The sequence below is a fragment of the Dasypus novemcinctus genome, chromosome 22, assembly GCF_030445035.2.
Source record: "Dasypus novemcinctus isolate mDasNov1 chromosome 22, mDasNov1.1.hap2, whole genome shotgun sequence".
Classification (NCBI taxonomy): Eukaryota; Metazoa; Chordata; class Mammalia; order Cingulata; family Dasypodidae; genus Dasypus; species Dasypus novemcinctus.
In genome coordinates this window covers 52,831,848-52,856,365 of record NC_080694.1, presented here as the reverse complement: position 1 = coordinate 52,856,365, position 24,518 = coordinate 52,831,848, and the positions used below count along the sequence as shown (strand labels likewise).

The window sequence follows — 24,518 nt, the reverse complement described above, 5'->3', positions numbered from 1 at the left end:
GCAGCCTGCCCAGGAATGGCGCCACACACAGAGAGCTGACACAGCAAGATGACGCAACAAAAAAGACACAGATTCCGGGTGCCGCTGACAAGAATCCAAGTGGACACAGAAGAACACACAGCTAATAACTGGGGGGAAGGGGAGAGAAATAAATTTTAAAAAAGACCTTTCTGAGTGGGCCAAAATCATGAAGATATTTGTGTCCCACATGAATGCTCACCAGACTGTGATTTTAGCAGAGGAAGATGTTAATAATCAATGACTAAGATGGCCCAGTCTGTGGATACCAGTTGGTCTCTTTCCCCAGCCATTCCTGTCATTGCCCTTTGGGCTCATGAACAAAGTGGTCATGGTGGTAGGGATGGAGGTTATGTATGGGCTCAGCAACATAGATTTCTACTCACTAAAGCTGATCTGGCTACTGCCACTGCTGAGTGCCCAATCTGCCAGAAGCAGAGGCCAACACTCAGTTCCCAATACGGCACCATTCCCTGAGGCGATTGGCCTGCTACCTAGCAGCAGGTTGATTATATTGGACGACTTCCATCAAGGAAGGGGCAGTGATTTGTACTAACTGGAATAGACACATATTCTGTGTATAGGGTTGCCTTCCCTACATGCAATGCTTCTGCCAAAACTACCATTGCTGGACTTACGCACCATCATGGTATTCCACACAGCATTGCTTCTGATCATGGAACCCACTTGAATGGCAAACAAAGTGCAGGGATGGGCACATGCTCATTGGTCTTACAATGTTCAGGGTCTTACCATGTTCTCCATCATCCTGAAGCAGTCAGATTGATCAAACAGTGGCATGGCCTTTTGAAGATTCAGTTACAGCACTAACTAGGTGGTGAAAGCTTATAGGGCTGGAGCAATGTTCTCCAGGAGGCTGTATATGCTCTAAACCAGCGTCCACTCTGTGGTGCTGTTTCTCCCACAGCCAGGATTTGGGGGTCCAGGAATCAAGGGGTAGAAATGGGAGTGACACCACTCACTATTGCCCCTAGTGATACACTAGAAAAAATTTTGCTTCCTATTCCGACGAGCTTAAGTTCTGCTGGTCTACAGGTCTTTTTTCCAAAAGGAGTGGTGCTTCCACTAGGAGATAAAACAATGATTCCACTGAACTGGAAATTAAGACTGCCACCTGGCCACTTTGGGCTCCTCATACCTCTGAATCAACAGGGAAAGGGGAATGACTGCACTGGATGTAGTGATTGATCCTGATTATTCAGGGAAATAGGACTGCTACTATACAATGGAGGTGAAAAAGAGTTTACCTGGAATACAGGAGATCCCTTAGGATGTCTCTTGGTAATACCATCCCCTGTAATTAAAGTCAATGGAAAACTGCAACAACCCAATCAGCCAGAACTACTAAAGGCCCAGAACTTCAGGAAGAAAGAGTTGGGCTACATTAAAAGGCAAAAACCCATAATCAGCTGAGGTGCTTGCTGAGGGTAAGGGATTATAGAATGGGTAGTAGAAGAAGGTCGTTATAAATACGAGCTATGACCATGGGACCCGTTACAGAAATGAGGACTATAATCACTATGAATAATTCTTCCTTATTTGTTATGCATGTTTGTATATAAAGTTATTTGTTTTGCTTTCTTCCCTATATTATCCCCTTATATAACATAACATGTATTAACTTTATTTCATGCCTTTAAATTACAAATGATCAAGTTTAAGAGTGAATATTTGCACCCAAATATTTGCACCCTCTTCTGGGGAAAAGACTAAGTGTGTTTCTGGCTATACCTAGGGCAGCTGAAGTATCTTAGGCAAAAACATAACTGTTATTGTTTGTATTTAGAGATTAAGTATGGTTTAAGGAGATGTGCATGGCTGCCAACTGGACAAGGGGCGGACTGTGATGGTTAAGTTCATGTGTCTCACAATTGCGTGAGCCAATTCCTATAATAAATCTATTTCCTATATCATGTATCTTGTCAGTTTGGTTTCCCTGGAGAACCCTGACTCATACAATTGCCCTCAAAGAACTTGTCAGGAATTGCAATGTCAAATTTCCTAATGCTCGACACTGACTGATGTCTGTTTGACACGATTAATGGAGGATTGCCTTAAGGGTATGGAGTGCATGCTTGTCTTTAAAAATCTCTCCGTGGGTTAAGTCTGAGGTGCTGAGAGTTGTACTGCGCTGCTGAAAGGTACTGTGACTTAAGGCAGCAGCTACCTGGGCAGATAAAGGGATGTGTGACAAGCCCCCCTTCTAGGTCCTTGCCCTGGTATGCTCCCTTCCCACACTGAAGAGGGCTGACCTCTGTAACCAATAGTATCAAGAAATTACGGTGTGTGATTTCTGAGGCTAGGTCATAAAAGGCATAGCTGCTTCTCCTTTTTCTCTCTTGAGTCACTCATTCTGGGGAATCAGTGGCCATGTCATTGAGATATCCCAGCAGACTATGAAGAGGCCCATGTGGCCAGAGTAGCTAAAGCCTCCTGCCTAAGGCAGCACCAGCTTGCCAACCAGGAGAGAGAGGTGCCCTGAATCAAATTCCCCATTCCCACTCAAGCTGTTAGATGAACCACCCGGCTAAGCTGCTCCTGAATTCCTGACCCGCATGAACCGGATGGGGTAATAAATATTTATTATTGTCTCAGGTCAATTAGCTTTGGGGTTATACGCATTAGAAAAGACAACCCTAATAAACTCTTTGGTAGGGCAATGATAACACTGTTTATTAAGAGTGTTGTCAGAGAGTTTCAGCAAATTACTTAGCTTTGCTACACTTCAGTTTCCACCATCTGTCAAAAGAGGCTAATAATATTACGTTTTCCAGGATTTTTATAGCACTAAAAGGAATAATAGAAGTAGATATTTTGTAGAATAAAATTGAATCATAGATAGCACATAGTAGAAACTCCATAAATGCCAGCCATTACAATTAATCTTTGCTCTTATTACTACTATTTTGTGGTTTTGAATTTTTATTTTAATCAAATCTGCTTCTCCTGTTTTCCAAAATCAGCCAGTAGTGCAACCATCCGGTCACAATACCAGAAACCTGGACATTCTTCTTATTTTTTAGGAGCTACTGGAGATTGAACCCAGGACCTCGTACATGGGAAGCAGGCACTCAACCGCTGAGCGACATCCGCTCCCCTGGACATTCTTCTTAAGCGATTTTCTTCTCACTCTCCCCACCCAGTCAATCATCATATTCGATACCGTCTACTGAGTATTTTCAGACTCTTTTATGCCTCCTCCCACTGCCTTAGCTCAGGCCTCCGTCAAGTCCCACCGCCGCCTGGGAGCCCGTCCGCGACAGGAATGTGAGAAGCCGCCCCCTGGTGGCAGCCTGCCGCTCCCCCGCGGACAGCCGGGGAAGGCCCAGTCCCCCGGGGCCAGGGCCCGGCTGCTGCCTGCCTCCCCTCCTACAGCTCGAGGGATGTGTGCGCCCCAACATCCCGGCTCACCTGTCCTCGGGCTCGAGCTGTGATCCCGGGGAAAGCGCGGCGAGCTGGGTTCTGTGGGCAGTGGGGCGCAGGGCGGGAACGCCAGCCCGGAGAAGGGAATGACTCGGCCGCAAATAACCCGGGGACAGGCACCCGCGCCACCGCCCCAAGGTGACCGCCCCACGGTCTGCCACAGCCAAGCCGGCGCCCCGGAGCTTCTGCTCTCAGGCTAACGCTGTCCAGACTCCAGAGACACACTTTCCTTTTCTCACATCCATGACCTGGAAACAAAAGACAAACCTGAGCACATGCCACCGCGTGGTGAGTTGTGCCCTGTAGATTCCAGAAACGGACCTTGCTTCAGCAGGGAGGATTTGGGAGGCAGAAGCACTGAGGAAAGACAAAATACAATTAATTCTCCAGGCGAGTCCTTCCTTTTCAGATGAATGCAATAGATTCTTGCATAATGAAGTATTATACCCTAAGAGGCCGAGCATCCATTTTCTTGCCTGCCTTTCTAGATCAAGAGGTGCTCTCGAATTAGCTCAATATTTGGAATAATTGTACATGATAGCTAAAGAGTTTGCAATATTAAGCAAGTCCTAGAACTCTTTAATTTGTATATATAAAGAAGTCCAGACATAATAGGCAGGTAGCATGATGCCAGCTTTTGAAAACTAACTCTGTGAATAACATATGGTGTTAACTTTATTTATAAATTAACATTTAATTAAAATTTCAAAAACCGAAAATTTTAGCATTTTACTTGATTAAAATTTTGATATTCATTAACTATAATTTATAGTTTGCTATTTTGATTTTTTTTCCAAAGGCTTTTGGTGTTTTGGTGTTTCTTGTTTGTTTTTTAATTTTAATTTTTATTGAAGTATATCATTCATACATGAACACATATAAACAGTAAGTGTAAAGATTGAGAACTTACAAAATAGACATACATAACATCACATAGGGGTCTCATACATCACCCCTCCACCAACTCTTTGCATGCATCAATGCCAAGCTATTTGATTTTAATAGGCAATTGTAAATATTTTAGAAGAAAACATTTTTAAAGCTGATATGAAAAAGCAATTTTCACTTCTTCATTTTTTCAGTAAGTTTAATTTACACGTTTTGATAAACATATATGTATATGTTACGTTTATTTTTAATTCCTCAGATTATAACTGACACTAGAAGACCAATTATGTGAACATCTTGATTATAACAATACAGTTAGTGACCTTGCTGAAATATCAAATACATTCTATGTAAGAAATTATGAAATATACATCTTCTTTCTTTTTTTTTTTTTAAAGATTTATTTTATTTATTTAATTCCCCTCCCCTCCCCCAGTTGTCTGTTCTCTGTGTCTTTTTGCTGCGTCTTGTTTCTTTGTCCGCTTCTGTTGTCGTCAGCGGCACGGGAAGTGTGGGCGGCGCCATTCCTCGGCAGGCTGCTCCCTCCTTCGCTCTGGGCGGCTCTCCTTATGGGTGCACTCCTTGCGCGTGGGGCTCCCCCACGCGGGGGACACCCCTGTGTGGCACAGGCACTCCTTGCGTGCATCAGCACTGCGCATGGGCCAGCTCCACACGGGTCAAGGAGGTCCGGGGCTTGAACCCCGGGCCTCCCATGTGGTAGACGGATGCCCTAACCACTGGGCCAAAGTCCGTTTCCCACATCTTCTTTCTTAAAACATCCCACACAAAAAAGAAAAAAAAACAAAAACAAAAAAAAAAGAAAGAAAAAAGAAATCCAAACATGACTGGAAAATCAAAGGAACTTCAAAACAGATGCAATGCTAATTAAAGTCTGTCATCTTTGTGATTTTGCAAATTTTGCCATGTGAAAATTCCCCCCTCCCCCCCCCAAAAGCATTGCATACTGTTATGGATTGACTTGTGCCCTCCAAAAAAAGTATGCTCACGTCCTAACCACCAGCACCTCACAATGAGACCTAATTTGGAAATAGAGTCATTACACTCAGAATTAGTTAAGACGAGATCAAACTAGATTAGGATGGGGCCTTAATCTAATATGACTGGGATCCTTGTAAGAAGAGAAGACACGTAAAGACGCACACAGGGGAGAAGGCTGTGTGAAGCCGGAGGCAGAGTCTGAAGAGATGCACCTGGCAGCCAAGGGCTGCTGGGGACGGCAGGCAAACACCAGGCGTTAGAAGAGGTGAGGAAGGCCCCTCCCCTCCATGCTGTTGAGGGAGCATGGCCCTGCTTGATTTCAGACTTCTAAAGCTTCCGGAATTGTGAGGCAATGTATTCCTTTAGCTCATTATTTTCTGAAACACAGGTCTCTTTAGGAAGCAATGCTCAGGATTTAAGTTTGGATTTTTCACCCTCTATTGTCCTGGTCAAAGTCCAGAATTCTCTCTGGTTCTTTCTTTCTTTGCTCTCTGACCCAAATATTCATGATATTTCTAATTCTAGCTCTAACTGTTCCATGGCATATTAATTATTTTGCTTAGAAAACATTTTCTAAATCCCAGGGCTTCATCCTGGGAGTAATCTGGAGATAGGCGCGTGGAGAGGGCAGAGGAGGTGGTGGTGTCCAAAAAGTCCAGCTGTTCCCAGCGCCGCTCTTTGGATAATTGTCATGATGATTTCTATCTGTTGATCGTGAACTTGGGGTTTCCTTAGGAAAATCTGTTCTCATCCTTGGAGTAGCACTGAAGTTGCTTCTCTTGTTTGTCCTTTGGTAATGATTTATCTTGTTTCTCTGCTAAACCAATCTCAAAAATTTTCTATCTTCCAGGAATTCTTTAAATCTTTGGATGTGCTGCTTATAGTCTTTCTGGCATTCTAGTGTTATTATGAACTGCTCCTTTTAGCTTAATATTCCCATGGGCATCCGCACGGGAAGGGAAGTACTCATTTGTGTTTAGCATGTCATTTTAGACCCAATACATGTGGTGACATTTTAATCTCATTGCCAGACACTTGTGAGCGTGATCCTCGCCACACATCCTGCCACATCATGCTTCTGTGCCTTCAGTCATATTTTCTCTTTTTCACTCAAATACTCTCCCCTCCTTTCTTCCCCTGGTGAACTCTTACTTATCCTTCAAAACCTGAACCCAGCATTCTCTTCTCCAGGAAATAACTAACCAGCTACCCAGCTACCCAACTAAACAACTAACTAAATAAGATATTTCAGAAGCCTCTGTTTGGTTAAGCCCCTCTTCTCTAACACCTGTGTACTGCATATCTTTAAGGTAGGCTGATAAATATTTGGGACATGCTCATGCAAAAATGTATTCATTGTTTATCTGAAATGTAAATGTACCTGGGCATCCTCTTTTTGTTTTCTAAATCTGGCAATGCTGAATATCTCCTCACTCGCTATGCTTACATGTGTGCCTCTCCCTTGGGTACTGGAAGATCCTTGAAGGCAGGGACCATATCTTCTTTTGGGGTTGGGAAGCGGGATGGTGACAGATGGGGGTAGGCTGGGAAGCATATCTTTTTTTATCTCCGTATCCCCAGTGGCTAACAAATTATAGATATTAATAAGTTATATTAATTGGGATTTTTAGTTGCAAATAATAGAAACAAATTCAAGTTGACTGAAGAATTTATTATACATGGAATTACTATAAGGAGAATTCCAGGGCAAGAGTGCAGCTGTGGGAAATGGATGTCGCTCAAGCAGTTGGGCTCCTGTCTACCATAGGAGGTCCAGGGTTCGATGCCCAGGGCCTCCTGGTAAGGGCAAGCTGGCCCACGTGGAGAGCTGGCACAGCAAGAGGATGCAACAAAAAAAGACACAGAGGAGAGACCATAAGAAACGCAGCCTCAGGGAGCTGAGGTGGTGCAAAAGAATGGTTGCCTCTCTCTTACTCTGGAATGTCCCAGGATCTGTTCCTGGAGCCACCTAATGAGAAGACAAGCAGACAGAGAAGAACACACAGTGAATGGACACAGAAAGCAAACAACCGGGGGGAATGGGGGATGGGGGAGCAGAGAGAAATAAAAAGTGATAAATAAATCTTAAAAAAAAAAAAAGTACATGGAACCCTGACTTGCTAGCTTTGTCTTTCATCTCTGTTTCTTTCAACTCATGGGCTTTCTTCTTCTCTAGTTCCCATGGCTTTTGCTGCTACTCGCTTCACTTGGAACATGACGGTACAATGTTCCTGAACATCTCCTCCATTCAAGAGGTCTTTTTTTTTTTTAAGATTTATTTATTTCTCCCCCCACATCCCGTTTGCACTCTGTGTCTGTTCTCTGTGTTGACTCACGGTGTGTTTTTTTGTGTCTGCTTGTCTTCTCTTTAGGTGTTACCAGGAATTGATCCTAAGACCTTTAAGAGTGGAAGAGAGGTGCTCAATCTCTTGTGCCACCTCAGCTCCTGGTCTGCTAGGTTTCTTATTGTCTCTCCTCTGTGTCTCTTCTTATTGCGTCATCTTGCTGCACCAGCACTCCTGTGTGGGCCAGCTTTCTGCTGGGACCAGCTTGTCTTCACCAGGAGGCCCTGGAAATTGAACCCTGGACCTCTTGTATGGTAGATGGGAGCCCAATCGCTTCAGTCATATCCACTTCCCTGACACTGGTGTCTTAACCCCAGTTCCAGTTTCTGGGCAGTCAGCTCTGCCCAGGAAGTGAGGGTCAAGTAATAATATTTCGGGGCCCTACTCATAAGGAGGGGCAAACATCAAGAAGGCTTCTGCTACTCAGGTGCTTGATAAACATTTGTTGAATTGAACCATTTTTGTGGTTTATTCCTTTTGAAAACTGTTCTTTTCATGAAGATCCTTAGAGAAATTGTGATCTGGTTTCTGAACCAGGAATAGTTAGGCCTCCCTGATCCATGATTAATTTTATCACGTGAACCCTAAATCATGTAACTGATCGTATTTCTCTCTTCAGTGGAGTTCTGGAAAATTTGCAGTTGAATCAGTGTTTCTTTTCTAGCAAAGGTATAGTACTGTACATATGCATTTTGCACACTAACCTCACTCCTATCTAAATATTCTCCTTAGAAACAACTTTCATTTTTCATTACTTAATTACCTCATGCATTTGCTTTTAAGTTTATTTTATTTAATGGCTTTATGGGAAGTGTATGAATTAATAAAGAAAGAAAGATAGCACTAGCAAAATTCTCAATGTACTTTTCATAGCAAAGACCAACTTCCTTCATTTTTAATGATTCTGAAATGAGCAGTTTATATATTTTAAAGTCTCATAATACGATTTTCTCACATCTCTTCCATTCTTCCATTCCTATTTACAGTTTTAAAAGGAACTCAGCACAAATCATCAATCTCTGACCATTCAAAGCATAATAAATGCCAAGTGCTGAATGCTGCAATATGCTGTCAAAACACCTCCAGGCATTTTTACCAGCTAGAACTGCTCTCTTTTACCATCACAAAGACATCTGCTCTTTGCCTCAGATCTTCAAATAGTTGGCTTTTAGAAGTGGCCCTTTGTTCAGTGGTGGTAGTGCTGAAAAGTAAGGCAAAAATGAGAGGTGATCTGAAAGCAAAAAAAAAACACAAAAAACAAAACCAAGAGAGAAGATGGGTCTTTGTGAGTATATCTGAATCTGTTAAGTAAACATGGTGGCATTCATTTAGAATTTTCCAGAATATTCTGGAACGTTTCCTTAATTATACCTCCATATAATTAAGTTTGGGAGGCTCCATTGCAACCACTATATTTTTGGTAATTGAAGCAGTAGGAACTTGACTATTATCCTTAACTCTGTGAATTGAGGATTTCCATACCATCTTCATCATTTGGTGTCACAGCTTTACATGGTATGTGCCAAAATAAGAAGAGGCCAGAGGATGGTCCCCATTTCCTTTTCTAGCATCATGTAACCCCCTTGCCCTGATAAGAAAATAGTAGTCTTAACCCAAGAGAAATTTTCACAACTGCTATGGAATTTTGATAAATTTTTGTTATAAATTTTTCAGTTATGCTACCTAATAGCCTGAAGAAATATGAGACGATAAAAACGGTGAGTGTGCCATAAAGGTAAGACCTCTATAATTTTAATTCAAGACACTAAATAATTAAAGGATGAAAAACATATACTAAATTAGATGACATTTCCCCCAAAGCACCATAAATTGGAAAAAAGTTTTAAATGGAGTGGAAATTAAAAAATAAATAAATAAATAAATAAATAAATAAATAAATAAATAAATAAACTGAGTGGAGCAGCTATTTCTAGAAAATATTTAATAGAATATCATTCTATTGTCTCTGCTCTTCCATTAACTGTATGCTGTTATAACCAGAATCGGGAAGAGAAATGTCTGGGATAGCGAAGACTCAAATTGAGGGGCAGGTGGAGGACTTGGGCTGGGGGGCTGTGCTGGGCAGGTGCTTCCAAGTCCAGCGCACTGGTAGGGATAACCTGACAGCGCACCTGAGACAGGAGAGAAGAAGGTGTGAAGCAGGCAGTGGGATGTGGAGGTGAGCCTGGGTCAGCAAGTAGGAAATCAGCAAGAATGGCTCAGAAAGCCCTTCTTCCTCCAACTTTGTTTGTTTGTTTTCCCCCCTTATTTTTAGGAAATTATCCCGAAAGGGGCAGGGCACCTGCACAGTACACCTGGAAGGTTCAGGCTCCCCCACTCTCCCTGCTCCTGCAGCCTCTGCCCTGTTGGCATCTTTCCACCAAGTCTTTCCTGGAGCCTTTGAGGAGAAGGCAAGTGAACGAGCAGGACAAGCCGCCCGGAGGAAACGCAGTTTTGATCAAGGGCAGTTCCTGACACTCTGTCTGCACACATCAGTACTTCAAAGTGGAGCTCAGCAAGGCACTCAGAAGTGTTGGTGAAATCAACCTCTAAATTCTCCCATCTCCGTATGTCTCTTCTAAGTTTTCTGCTTCTGATTTTAAATTGGCTTTTAAAAAAATATTGTAAAGCTTTTCTTTTTCTTTTTTCTTTTTTTACTTTTCTCCTTATCCTACCCAATTCTCCTCTGTTTATCAGAAGCATTTATTATGGCTCTCAACTGCAAGATTAAGGTAATCCATGGTATGATTTTTTTTTCTTCTATAGTAATTTATAACATTTCCCCCGTAACTAGATCAAGAAAGAATACACTGAGTAATAAAACATCACATTTGGCCTTCTAAAGACCAGTTGGTTATTAAAACACCGTTACCTCTGTCTTCTGGCACTGTGGAACCCAACCTTAAAATTTTTAAAATGATGTAATAATTTCACATATGAAAGTCTTATATGTCACATATGTAAGTCGTGATGCATAATAAAAAATAAGCACCTGTGAATGCACCAACTAATTTCAGAATGAGATGCCAATACTGTTGAATCAAACCATTGCCTAGCCTCCATCCAGAGAGAAAACTCTTGATTTTGTGTTTATCATTGCCTAGCTTTTAAAAAAAAAAAAATTAGTTCTGTCGCTTATATATGTATCCCTAACAATACATATTGCTTTTACATTTTGCTAAAATAACTGTATGTAGTCTTTTACAAGTTACTTTTTTTCACCCAATATTATTTTATCCAAGATTCTTCTGGGTTGGTACATGGAGCTGTTCAGCATTCATTTTTACTGCTATCTAATACTCCATGTGTGATGCAACTATACTACAGGTCATTTATCCATTCTTGTATGGGTGAATACTTGGGTTGTGTGGCAGACTGAGTTATGAACTCCAGAACAAACATCTTGTTAATCCCATTTTTGTGGGTGGAACCCATTACAAGGAGGACCTTTTGAAGGTGTTACTAGATAAGGTATGGCCAAGTGATTCAGGATGGGTCTAACCCTATTACTCAGAGCCTTTTAAAGAGAAAGCCCCAGGAAGGAGCCTGAAGCCAGAACTCTGTGGTACCTGAAAGACAAAGGAGAGGGATGGCCCAAGGAGCCGCAAGGATTGTTGGCCTGCCAGATTGCTGGCCCTGGTGGGAAGCAAGCCTTCCAGGCTCTGAGATGGTGAGGCAATCAATTCCCGTTGTTTAAGCTGACCATTGGTGTGGTATTTGTCACGGCAGCCTCTAAACGAAGGCTGGTTATTTCCAGTTCTTATGCAATTCAAGACCTGACTCTTGGATCACTTGGGAAGGAGTTTTTCTAGAGCAGAGGTCAGCAACCATGGCCCACAGGCCACGTCCTGCTTGCTGCCTGTTTTTGTAGAGACTGTGAGCTGAGAATGATTTTTATATTTATAAATGGGAAAAACTGAAAGAGGAATAATATTTAAATACTCATGAAAAGTATATGGAATTCAAATTTCAACATCCATAAATAAATTTTTATTGGAACAGAACCACACCCATTCGTGTACATATATTTAATACATTCTTTTGTGCTACCGCAGCAGAGCTGGGCAGTTATGGCAGAGACCCTCCAGCTTGCAAATCCTGGCCTGTTATAGAAAAAGCATGCCAACCACAGTTCTAGGAGTGGAATTGCTGGATCTCTGGATATGCAAATTCACCAAATTGGTTTTCCAATGTGTTGATATCAATTCCACTCTACAAGAAGTGTTAGCATCAGATTTTTTAATTGTACCAACCAAGTAGGTGTGAAATAGTGGTCTTAATTTTTATTTTTCTAATTTCTAGTGAAGTTGAGCACTTTTATAGGTGTGTTGTCCTTTCATCTTTACTCTTCAGTATAAAGCCTTTAACTCACCTTTGACCATGCCCATTTTTCAAATGGGTTGCTTATCTTTTTCTTGCTGATTTGTTGCTGTTCTTTGTATGTTCTAATACTTTGACAGCTAAATGCGCTGTCAGAATCTTCTCCCAATTTTCACTATCTTTATAACTTATTTTTTTTAAAGATTTATATATTTATTTCTCTCCCCTTCACCCCTGCCCCGATTGTCTGTTCTTTGCGTCTATTTGCTGCGTGTTCTTTCTTTGTCCGCTTCTGTTGTTGTCAGCGGCACAGGAATCTGTGTTTCTTTTTGTCGGCGTCATCTTGTTGTGTCAGCTCTCCGTGTGTACGGCGCCATTCCTGGGCAGGCTGAACTTTCTTTTGCGCTGGGCAGCTCTCCTTACGGGGCGCACTCCTTGCACATGGGGCTCCCCTACGTGGGGGACACGCCTGCATGGCAGGGCACTCCTTACGGGCATCAGCACTGCGCATGGGCCAGCTCCACACTGGTCAAGGAGGCCCGGGGTTTGAGCCGCGGTCCTCCCATGTGGTTGACGGATGCCCTAACCACTGGGCCAAGTCTGCTTCCCTCTTTATAATTCTTTTGTTATCAGTAGTTTTTTTATGTTAATGTCATTGAATTTATCAGTCTTTTCCTTAATGCTTAGTAATTTTTATATCTTAAGAAATTCTTCTTTAACATTAAAGCATAAATATGTCTTAAAATTTTGCAAGTTTTACTTTTCATTTAATTCTCAATTTATTGGGAATTGAGTTTTCTGTATGGTATAAAGATACATTTTAATTTTATATTTCATATGAATAAGCAATTGAACCAATACTCTTTGTTGGTGAGGCCAGTGATACTTAATGCCACCTCTGTTAAATATCAAGTGTCCACATAGGTTTAGGTTTTCTATTTTGTTCCTCAGTTCAGCTTATCCATCAATAAATAATAACAATTTATCCATCAATAAAATAAGTCAGTACTAAACTATACTAACTATAGCTTTAAAATTAGCTTGATATCTAGTAGGACAAATTCCCCTATCTTGTTCTTTTCTTTAAGAGTCTTAGTTCATCTTGGGCTTTTGCTTTTCCATATATCAAGCTTCTTGAAAACACCTACTGGGATTTATTTTACATTGACTCTACAGGCCAGTTTAGCAGTCAACTGAAATCTTTGTGATATTGAAACTTGTTATCCATCAGATGTTCTTAAACATCTATGTTAGATTTATTCCTAGATAAAATTTTCAATTACTTTTATAAATGTCATTTTTTTTTAAATTAAAAAAAAATTTTTTTTAAATGACATTTTCTAGCTTTTTTTTTTTTGGCTACTGTATAGAAATGCAAGTGGTATTTTATTTATTTATTTATTTATTTAAAAAAAGATTTATTTATTTATTTAATTCCCCTCCCCTCCCCCGGTTTTCTGTTCTCTGTGTCTTTTTGCTGCATCTTGTTTCTTTGTCCGCTTCTGTTGTCATCAGCGGCACGGCAAGTGTGGGCGGCGCCATTCCTGGGCAGGCTGCACTTTCTTTCGTGCTGGGCGGCTCTGCTTACGGGTGCACTCCTTGCGCGTGGGGCTCCCCTACGCGGGTACACCCCTACGTGGCAGGGCACTCCTTGCAGGCATTAGCACTGCGCATGGGCCAGCTCCACACGGGTCAAGGAGGCCCGGGGTGTGAACCACGGACCTCCCATGTGGTAGACAGACGCCCTAGCCACTGGGCCAAGTCTGTTTCCCGCAAGTGGTATTTTAAATGCCAATCTTGTATCTAGCCACCTTGTTGATCTCTCCCAATATTTCTAATCGTTTATGTGTAAATTCTTTTAAGTTATCCATATAGAAACTTATATCATTTTTTAAAAAGATTTATTTTATTTCTCTCCCCTTCCCCCCCCATTGTCTGCTCTGTCCATTCTCTGTGTGTTCTTCTGTGTCCGCTTGCATTCTTGTCATGTAGCACCAGGAAACTGTTGCTTTTTTGGTTGTGTCATCTTGCTGTGTCAGCTCTCTGTGTGTGTGGCACCACTCCTGGGCAGGCTGTGCTTTTTTTGTGCGGGGCAGCTCTCCTTACAGGGTACACTCCTTGTGCATGGGGCTCCCCTATGCAGGGACACCCCTGTGTGGCACAACACTCGTTGTGTGCATCAGCACTGTGCGTGGGCCAGCTCATCACATGGGTCAGGAGGCCCTGGGTTTGAACCCTGGACTTCCCATGTGGTAGGCGGATGCTCTATCAGTTGAGCCAAATCTGCTTCCCAATCTTTTATTTCTTGACGTACATAACGATGTTATAGTCTTTACCTGATAATCCCAAAATTTGAAGTCCTTGAGCTCTAAATCTGATGCTTGTTGCTTTTGATCACTCTTCCGAATGATGGTTTATTTCCTTACATGTTTGATCATCTTTGAATTGGGGCTCATATTGGTAGATTCAGTCTTTGGTCCTCCATTAATGACGCCTCTTCCAGAGAGGATTTATGTTTGCTTCTTTTGAGAGCCAGGAGCACGAAAGCCTTCTTCCAATTTCTCTGATTAATCTGGGAGTTGGCCCAAGACTAGTTTTGGATAATGTTTGTGATAAAATTGGTAGCTGGCCTCAAGTGTACCTGTCTTTTCCATGTGCGTGCTTCTCAAAATTTATTTTCAGCCTAATAAATTTATCTTTTTTTTAAGGTAAAGTTTTTTTTTTAATCTTTTACTCTTTTGGCCCTTTTGGAATTACAACTGTTTTACATCAAATCTAGCTGTTTTGTAGTAAAAGGGTTTCCCAGTCTGTCTAATCTCCCATACTTCCAGGAGTTCCACCCAGTTCTTTATTCCCTTGGAACTAACTTTGGTCTCCACCTGCTGGTTTATCTCCTTCCGCTACCGGGTAAGGGGATTGCTTCTACGCTTTCTATCTTCCCCTTTCCTTTGGGTAAGGGGATTGCTTCTACGCTTTCTATCTTCCCCTTTCCTTTGGGTAAGGGGATTGCTTCTTCGCTTTCTATCTTCTTCTTTCCTTTGTTAGACCCCTACGCCTGCCCTTGTCTTTAGCTTCCACTCTACTCCCTTGAGAGATACTGAAACCCTGCCTTAATGGTGATGGCACTGTCTCTTTGGCAAGAACCAGAATTAGCTCTTCTTAAGCATCTTGGTTTGCTCTTGTTTGTGTTCAAGTGTCATATATGCATACTCTCTTTCCTCCCATCCCTAACTCATTTAAACATGCTCTTTGTAGGCATGGTTTGACTTTTAGTCACTGATCTCATTATTTTGGGTCTCCATGTGGAAGCAGTATTCTTTCTTGTTCCTTGGATCTCCAGGTTATGGCTCAAAGCTAAATGCTTTTCTTCCTCCGTTTACAGCACTGCCCACATACTGTTCTGTCACTTTGAGATTGATTAGTTACTCCTGCAGCTGTTGCCATCAGTTATAAATGGTTTCAGAGGAAGAGACAAGGCATATGAAAGTACTTTGTAAACTGTAAAGCCCTGTACAGAGCTAAGGGGTACCCCGGGATATGATTTACAGTATAATTTAGGCTTCAGCTGATGCAAATATCCCTGACCTTGAAGATGCAGAAACATGTTTGTAGGAAGGAAAGTCTGCGTCTTTCAAGGCGGAAATGGAACACCAGGTTTTGATGCGGCTGCCAGTTGATTCTTCCTCTATTTTGGTAAATCCATTTTTACCAAAAACCAAGTACAAAAGAAACACTGAGAAGTCATCCAAATCCCTGCTTGCTAATGGTTTCCACTTCTCCTTGTTTGTTAAGGGGATAATGATCGGCAGGCACCCCTGAAACATGATGTGGAAGAGTAGAAGGAATTACAGCACTAGTGGAGAACACCGTTGAGGATCTTCCAGAAGCCAGGTTGTGGTTCTGGGCTAAGACTGGGAAGAAGCAGGTTTCTAATGCACATGCCTTAGTAGGGAGAACTGGGAGACCGTGTGGATGTAGTGGAAAGGACGTTGGAATAGGTGCCTGGAGATTGTTTGCTTGATGAAAGAAAAACCAGATCATTGAATTGTCACATGATGAGACCACCTTCTTGTTGGATGGAGATTGCTTTCCAACAGATTCTGTGACTCTCGATTGTTTCCAGTTGACACGGATTTGCCTGAGTTGAAACACTAGAAAATTGACTGCTGTTTTGGGTTTCTAGCCTGCTTATTTTAATTCCCTGGGCTTTATTCCTGCCTGTTGCTGTGTTCCTTATTTGTGAGGAGTCAGCCACTGTGGTTGATATAGGAAAAAGAAGACTCATCCGATCCTCCCTACAGACACCAACTGTATGCATTCTGTTAAATGGTAGACGTCCAAGCCTTTCAAACATCCCCAAGAAATAGTGCTGGAATTTTCCTTTGTTTCTGAGGCACCTTCCTGATAACATGCAACTTCATCCCTTCTGTTTTCCACAGCTCTCCCCAGGCGCTTCATCAGAAGGAACTCCAGAACTTTTTGAGTGCTCTTCACACATAACAAAGTATAATAATAAGTTCTTGTGTTATAAAACTTTCAGAATACTTTAATAGACTCCTTTGTCTTTCAGCCTTCGATTCCTAGATTTAAGGGTATAATGAAAGGCCTGTACTTTGTAGTCTACGGAGAGCAACAACTTCCTGCTATAAATGTTACATCTTTAACTTCTGATTGGCTCCAGGCTCATTAATTCTATGCAGCCATAGATAATTGTAGCAAATAACATGTAGGTGATCTCACATAGATAATAGATGCTTCTATGAATTCTATTCAGTACTTTCCATATATATCCCATGACCTACAACTTAATTTTGTTGTTTACCTTCATGTCAGGGTTCTCATTCAGCTCTAGGTCTCCCAGCTCTCTAGATCCTGGGGAATAAGTCCATTTGTCTATGCACGTTGGAGTTGTGCCTACCCAGTCTTCTGTAAGCTCTCCCACGTCCCCAGGTCAGGGACTGGGAATTAGCCTCAAACCCATCCCAGATCCAAACCTCTCAAGCTTTGTAAAGCTCTCCAGAGGCAAGGCTCCATACTCCCTCCATTTCCATTTTGCTTCTAACCATCTGTCCTTCCAAGTCTTCCAACAAATGGCTTCAGGAAGAAAAATAGCTGATTCCAGATCTGGCGCTCGGTATTTCCTTTCTTCCAGCTAAAATTTGTTTCTCCCCCAACTACGCTGAAAACTCTTTTGCTGACAGGAACTATGCCTCTTTCTATTTGTACTCCAGCACCTAGTACAGTGCTTGGTATATAGTCTGCACTTGATGTTCATTCAAATACTTGATGGACTGATGGACAAATATTTCCCTTAATGGACATTTAATGAGTGATTACTATGGACATTTTTGGTGGTGTTATTTAATAGATTTTATTCTTTAGAAGAGTTTTAGATTTACAGAAAAATTGGATAGGACAGAGAGTTTCCATAAGCTCCACATCCAGTTTTCCTTTAAATTAAAATCTTCTATCAGTACGGCACATTTGTGACATTTAATGAACCAATACCAATACAATAGTATTACCTCAAGTCCTAATGTCCTTTTTTTATTCCAGGGTCCCACCTTACACTTATTGTCCTAGCTCCTTCGGCTCTTCTTGGGGGTGGCAGTTTCTCAGACTTCCCTTGTTTTGGTGACCATGACCATTTGGGGAGTACTGGTCAGGTTTTTTGTAGGATGCCCTGTTACTGGCCTTTGAGGCTTTCCTCATAATAAGACTTGGGTTATGGGTTATCAAGAGGAAGACCAGAGGTAAAAGGCCATTTCCATCACATCTATCGAGGCTGCATCACCTGCGCGAAGTGTTCTTCGTTAGATTTCTCTATTGTAAAGTTACTTGTTGCTTAAATTGTTCCAGCTTTGGCAACAGAGAGCTCTTTCAGTTGGCTCCTGTGCCCCTTTGACATACCCCTCATCATTGTGGTTTTTAATTTTGTTTCTGAACATGTCCTTAATTTCTGGCATTAGAGGAGGACTCAAGATCATCTTACATACTTCCTGCCCAAGTTCTAGAACCAACCATTTTCTTGGGAGCCCTGGTTTCTTTTCTTCTAGAATCAAGATCTGGACATTAGGTGTGCTCATTGCTACAGGGTGGTCATTACTTATAGGCCCTCTCAACTGAGTGTGCACAGAAATATGTGTGCATTACTAACCTCTGTGTAGGCACATATCTATAAATACTTTTGTGTGTAACCACCTGTATCTATTTTAAGCCAAACATGAATTCATACTGATGTCTCCAAGTCTAATCCATTATCACATGGATCATTACTTAGCTGCACAGAAGTGAGATTGCTCCTACCATCTGCCATTCATTTACTTAATTGCTCAAGTATACATGTATAGTGGCATCAGAATGGTCAACCCGCTCCTCCAACATCACGACTTTTTAATTATGATACTTAATCGAACCACTGCTGTACCTTGAGTTTAAATGCCCATATATTTCTCTATCGGTTTTGTCTTAAATATTTTGATAACTGCATTTCAAAATACAGTATTTCATTTCCTCTGCAAATTTAGGTATTATATTTTTGTGTTTAAAAGCATTATTTTGAGGAGTCCTGTATGTTTCCCTGGATTGTAAAAGGGGTCCATGGCATGAAGGTTAGGATCCCCACCACAGAGAATTATGATGAGGATATAATCAAATGATGTGTAATTGGCTAGTGCAGACATTAGGAGGTGCTCACACTTGATAGGTTGCCTACTTGGGCAGACATCCATCTCTTTTTAAAGTTCTAAATACCTTGAAAGCCAGAAAATGCTAATGATTTATAATCTAGTTGGAAGGTTTGCTAGGCATCTGGGGTTGGAGGTAAACATCCATATAATGTAAAAGGGCAGGAGGATGGGAAGGTGAGTGAGAACCAGAAGACTCTGATCATTCCAAGGTCACGTATTTTGTAGCTGGACAGACTTGAGTTTGGGTTCTTTCACTCATCCTGACTTTGTCTCGTGTTAGAAAAGGGGAGCACAATGGCTTTTACTTAGGCTTGACCTAAGAGGGAAAGGAGATGTTTGACCTCATCCTTGGCTTGTTGGAGCCAGTGGGGCTGTAGGAGTGGTGACTTGGGCCAGCGCTAGCACATGGTTTACTGTTCTCCTGCTCTAGTTCCATTTGCAAGGCCTGACTCAGTGGAGACCCTTTCTCAGGATAAAATAGGCTCTTTCATCTAAAAAAGGACTCCTGCCAGGTGCTTGTACTCGTGTAGAGGGGAATCAGTGTGTTTGAGTTTTGAGGCTGAGACAAATGTCCAAATCAAGGCATTGTCAGGCAATGCTTTCCTCTGGAGACCAGCCTCAGGCCATCCTTGGCTCCTGTCACATGGCATCTGCTGGATTTCCCCCTTCTCTTCCGGTTTATGTTGCTTTCAGCTTCTTGCTTCCATGGCTTTCCACAGAGAACTTTCCTTTTCTGTAATGATCTTTTTTTTTTTTTCCTGTCTCTTAATATTACTAGACTGATTTCTAAATTCCGCCCGGTGTAGAGCCTTTTAAAACTATACACTAGTGAGGTTTTGAATTATAAAATATTTACACGCCTAGTTCCATATTCACCTTTTTCAAGGATGCAGCTCTACGCGATTGACTCAAATTTGTCTTGCCTAAATTTTTCAATGGCTTTTTTACAGGGCAATTTTTGTTTTGTTGGCTGGTTTTCCATCAGCAGTTTACCTGGAAGGAGTGCCTGTCTGTGCAGTTTTGTTCAGTTTATATTATTGGTTTGACCTCAGGACGCCTGCTGGCCAAATGAGCAGTTCCCTGCCTGGCTGAGATAGCAGCTGTTAGATAATGGAATCAGGCTCCCCAAATCTGGGAAAACGGGGCTCTAGGCAGAAGTAAAGATGAAACACAAAAATATTTCTTAAAAACCGAAAAGGATCAGTACTAGATGAAGATGAAGAGTAGAAAAGGCCTTTGGGCCTTTTTTCTTTTAACATTGTTGAGCCTCAGACTCCTCACCTGCAAAATGGGGATAATTCATTCATCAGATATTTATCTATCCTAAGAACTTTGGGCACAAGAGTGAATGCAACAAAGTACCCCTCCTCACTAAGCTTACATTCTAGGAGCCAGATATTAAGTAAGTGTGTAACATAATGCTAGGTAGTGACACATACTTTGAAAAAACATAGACCACTCATATACAGCACTTAAAATAGTAACTGGCATATTGTAAGCACCAATAAAATCTTATATATTTTTTATAGCAAAACAAAACAAAAAACCTCTCAAGTTGGAGATTATGTAGTTAAGTAAATTATTAAATAAAATCCCAAACAATGGAATGCTGTACACCCTTTGAAAAGAACGACCAAATGTGGAATGATGTCCAAGATATATTTAGTGAGAAAAAAAATCTGTAGACTAGCATATATGGTAAAATGATTATTAAAATACACATGCACGTGTTTGTACATGCCTTGGAAAAGACTGGACTGTCAGAACACAAACAAGAAACGTGTGAACAGTGGTGAGCTCTGGGGTGAAGGATTTTTCTTTACTTCATATGCTTCTATATTGATTGTGTTCATGTATATGTACATACAATGCATACGACTTCAGTAAAAAAAATCCTAATCTGTTTTTATAGGTGGCATTACAGTAGGATCTAGTACAGGGAGGATAACTAGCTCTGTGGATTAAAATTCACTGGCTTTGGGGAGCAGATGTGGCTCAGACAGTTGGGTACCTGCCTCCCACAAGGGATGTCCCAGGCTTGGTTCCTGGGGCCTCTAAAGAAGACAAACAACGTGCAGACAACAAGCAAAAACAACAAGCAAACAGACAAGGGAGCCATCTTGGGGGGGGGGGTGGGGGAACTATGAATATATATATATTTAGATATTAAAGAATGTCTTCAAGGATTAAATTAATATAGGCGCATAATATTTTAAAAGGTCCATCCACAAATCTGAACTCTTAAAAAAAATCATTTTATTGATCCTTTACCATACAAAATTTATTCAAATTACACCCATTTGAAGTGGTAAGATCACAGCTAGAGAACAGGTCATCCTGTAACAAATCTATTTACAAAATCCATCATAAAAGCTTTTTTTTTTTTACATTATATTACATATTTTCTTTTTAAACTAGCATACAACACAAAGCTAAACTGATTAGTAGTTTGCCTACTCCCAACTTTGGGAGAAATACTTCCTTTTTACAAAATCATGTACACTGTAGGAAAAGAAATTCCCACAACCTGACAAGCGCCACCCGACTTCTCGCCAAGGCATCTTCCTTCAAATTCCTTCTCTCATACACACGAGTTGTCATGCACACACTGACTTCTTACTTTCTTTTTCCTGAAAGCTAAAGCTTTAAATACTGCAATTTTATTTACAGATCTACACTTAACAACAAAAAAGTGAAAACAAGAACCACGACGAAAAAACAAAAACAAAAATACACTCTTTAAAAAATTACAAACCAGCTAGAAAATATTCTGGCAGTGTTTACAAATTAATTGCTATCTTTGTACAAAATTGCTAGATAATGAAAACGTGAGTAGACTACATATCGACTTAAATAAAACCATCACTATGCACAAATCTGTACATATAAACACACACCTAACACTGTTTGACAGCTCATGTGTTGCCCTCTGTACATTTTACTAAGGCTCACGCAGTCGTAATTCGCACGCTTGTAACTTTTAGCCATTTCATGTGTAAGCTTTAATAGCAGCAACTCAACGGTACCAGGAAACCTGCATACTCAGTACTTAAAGTAACACAAATACTGCAGTACTAACCCACTTGGTGTGCCAGATACTATGTCAAAAATAAAATGACAAATGCAAACAGAATACAGTATGGGACATCTACTTAACACACATCAGTTAAGCCCATTAACTGGGAGAAAAAAAAAAAGAATCTCATACGTGAAGGAACTTTTAAGACTTATTAGTACTCCTTTCATTTTCCAAACAATAAATACGGCATTACATTACCAAAAGGCTGAACAAGAAATGAAACAAAACACAGGTGAGCTCACTCTCTAGACTTTGGAAGAGTCAGCTTTGTGCAGCTGGCGAAGGTTACACAAAGCTGGAAGCAGAGGCAGCTGACCAGATGAGATAAATAGGGGCAACGGGGGGAAAGCTTGGCATAAATGGTTTCCCATAGAGGAAAAAACCCCACAGTGCATTTCCAGTAGGCACTTAACACAGAGCCCCCCCGCCCGGCCCCGCGGCGGCGCCTCCTCTCGGGCCCCGGGGGCGTCGTACCAGGTCCAGTGTGTGAGGGCAGGAGGGCGGGGGCGGCGGCTGAGGGGAGGGCGGCGTCACCTGCACCTCGGTTTCGCTTCCCCGACACACACCCGCGCCTGCCTACACGAGGAGTTTAAAGTGCTGGTGTCACTGGTTCGGACCCCACCACCGCTTTGCATATCGTGGCAATCTCCCGATTCCCCCCGCCGGGGCGCCTTGTTCCTCGGGGACCACCTATCGCTCGAGTACCGTCTCCGGGCCGGCCGCGGGCACGGGGCATCCGCGGTGAACCGTTCCTTTTGAGGGTTTGCTTCCCCGCCCCACCATCCCTGCGGTCCCCCGCATCCCCGGGCCGGGCCTGAGGTGCCCTGCCTCGCTCCCGCCAGGCGGAAGGGCCCCCCTGGGCCGCCCTGGCCCTTCCTTTCCGGGGTCCAACTCGCTCCTTTCCAGCTAGAGGGGACGGGGACCCGGCCGCGGGGGCCGCCCCTCCGGCTGAGGTGAAGGCCGCGCTGTCCCCGAGGCCGCCGCGCCTGGCCCCAGCCTGAGAGGTGGTCGCCCTGAGTGCAATGCTGAGGGAGCCCGTTCCCCGGCCCCGGGGGCGGGGAGCCCGAGGGTGGAGGGGCCCCTACCTGCCGCGAGCCCGGCGCTCCTGCCCGGGGCCGCCCGCGCCGCCGAGCCGCCTGCCGGGAAGGCAGCCGCGTGCCGCGGCGGGCGACCCTTCCTCACCCGGGCGCGGGTACCCTCACCCGCCGCGGGGCTCGCCCTCGGCCCAGCTGACCTGGGTTGGCAAGAACCACTTCAGAGTCAACAAGAGAAACCGAAACGGTGACGGGTGCCACAGGAATGCTTAAATGGCAGCCAAAAAAAAAAAAAGGAAAAGTTCAAAACAATCCACGAAGAGCTCCTAAGTAGGCATTTGCTACAAATAAATGTTAAACTTCAGAAATACGCGGGGGTGGGGGAAGGGGCGTGGTGTACGGGGCCCGGGGAAAATCCACAGCGGCTGAGAGGGGCGGGACTCGACTATTCTTCTGTGTTTGCGAGGACGATCTGAGAAGAGGGTCTTCATACGGAAGGCTGTGGAGGCTCCCGCGGCCTCCGTGCGTGACCGACAGTACAGAGCTTTAAACTGAATTATGACAGCGGCTTCAGTATTCCTAAGAAGAGATGAAGCGAGCCATTCCATCCTCTCGCGTGACTTCAAGTTTACACTTCCGGCAGTTCCGTTCCGTATTAGCAGACACCAAGGACATGCATTCTGCGTCGAAGGCACGGCTTGAAATGCTGTTAGGGAAGGTCGCTGTTCCCGCGGCGGCTGCGTGGCCAGGCCCCGGGCGGCGGCCCGGCCGTCAGGCACAGCAAGCCAATCCGGGGGGCAGGGGAAGTCCACGTTGGACACCTGATTGCACATTTTCTCACTTGCTGACTCATCCGGGGGGTGGGGGGGTTTGGAAGCCTGGGACGAAGCAGGGCTTTCCCGGGGGAGCCTGCGACTGTACGTTTAGACAATTTTATTTTTTTTTTAATTCATTAAAACGTCAGCTGTGTTCTGGAGTCTGTAGTTTACTTCATGATAATATCTTGGAGGGAGAAGGTAGGAAGGGACAACACTGCATGACAGACGTTCTGGTTCCATGATAAAAAATATATATATATATATTGGTTTGTAAGGAGAATTCACACAAAGCACAATCAACTACACATGAAATCTTCCACCAGTGGGAGCTTCTCCAAATCATAAGCATCGAAGAGATCACTGATGCCTTCTTCCTCCCCGAGGCTTAGCAGATAGTCTTCTTGGAGCAGGGGAGGCAGTAAGTTCACAAAGGGTCCTTCGAGGTTGGAAGGGATTTGGTCCTCAGTCTGCTGTAAAAGGTTGGCTGGGGAGGCTAAAGGAGAAAGGTTTGCCATAGAAACTGAGCAATCGCTATGTCCTGAGTTGGTTGAAGCCAAGTCTGAAACAAACAAAAAAATGGGTGGAAACAAAAAATAAGTTAGGAGAAAATCCAGGGAATCATTTGGAAGAAGGTATATGTTGCTTATTATTAAAAAAGCATGTACCCTCTGCTAAAGGCAACTGTATGACTTTTATGACAAAGACCACCTTCATGATAACAGGCATGCAAGAATGACTTGCGCTTTTCTCTGTCCTAGTGTACTTTTTAATTCTGTAAAATTTTCCTTTATTTGAAGTATATCATTCATACATGAACATGTAAACAATAAGTGTATAGTAAAAGTTGTGAACTTACCAAGTAAACATGAATAACATGATACAGG

General features: G+C 42.7%; 1 protein-coding gene across 1 annotated transcript in view; it reads right to left on the bottom strand.

The window, feature by feature from the left end:
- Positions 1–20,939: 20,939 nt before the first annotated feature.
- The window catches only part of E2F3 (E2F transcription factor 3), a 69,525-nt gene continuing 65,946 nt past the window's right edge, over positions 20,940–24,518 (bottom strand). The window contains exon 7 of the mRNA XM_058285301.2: positions 20,940–24,193. Within this exon, the coding sequence (XP_058141284.1) occupies positions 23,931–24,193 (263 nt within the window). The 3' untranslated portion in view covers positions 20,940–23,930. The remainder of the gene's footprint in view (positions 24,194–24,518) is intronic.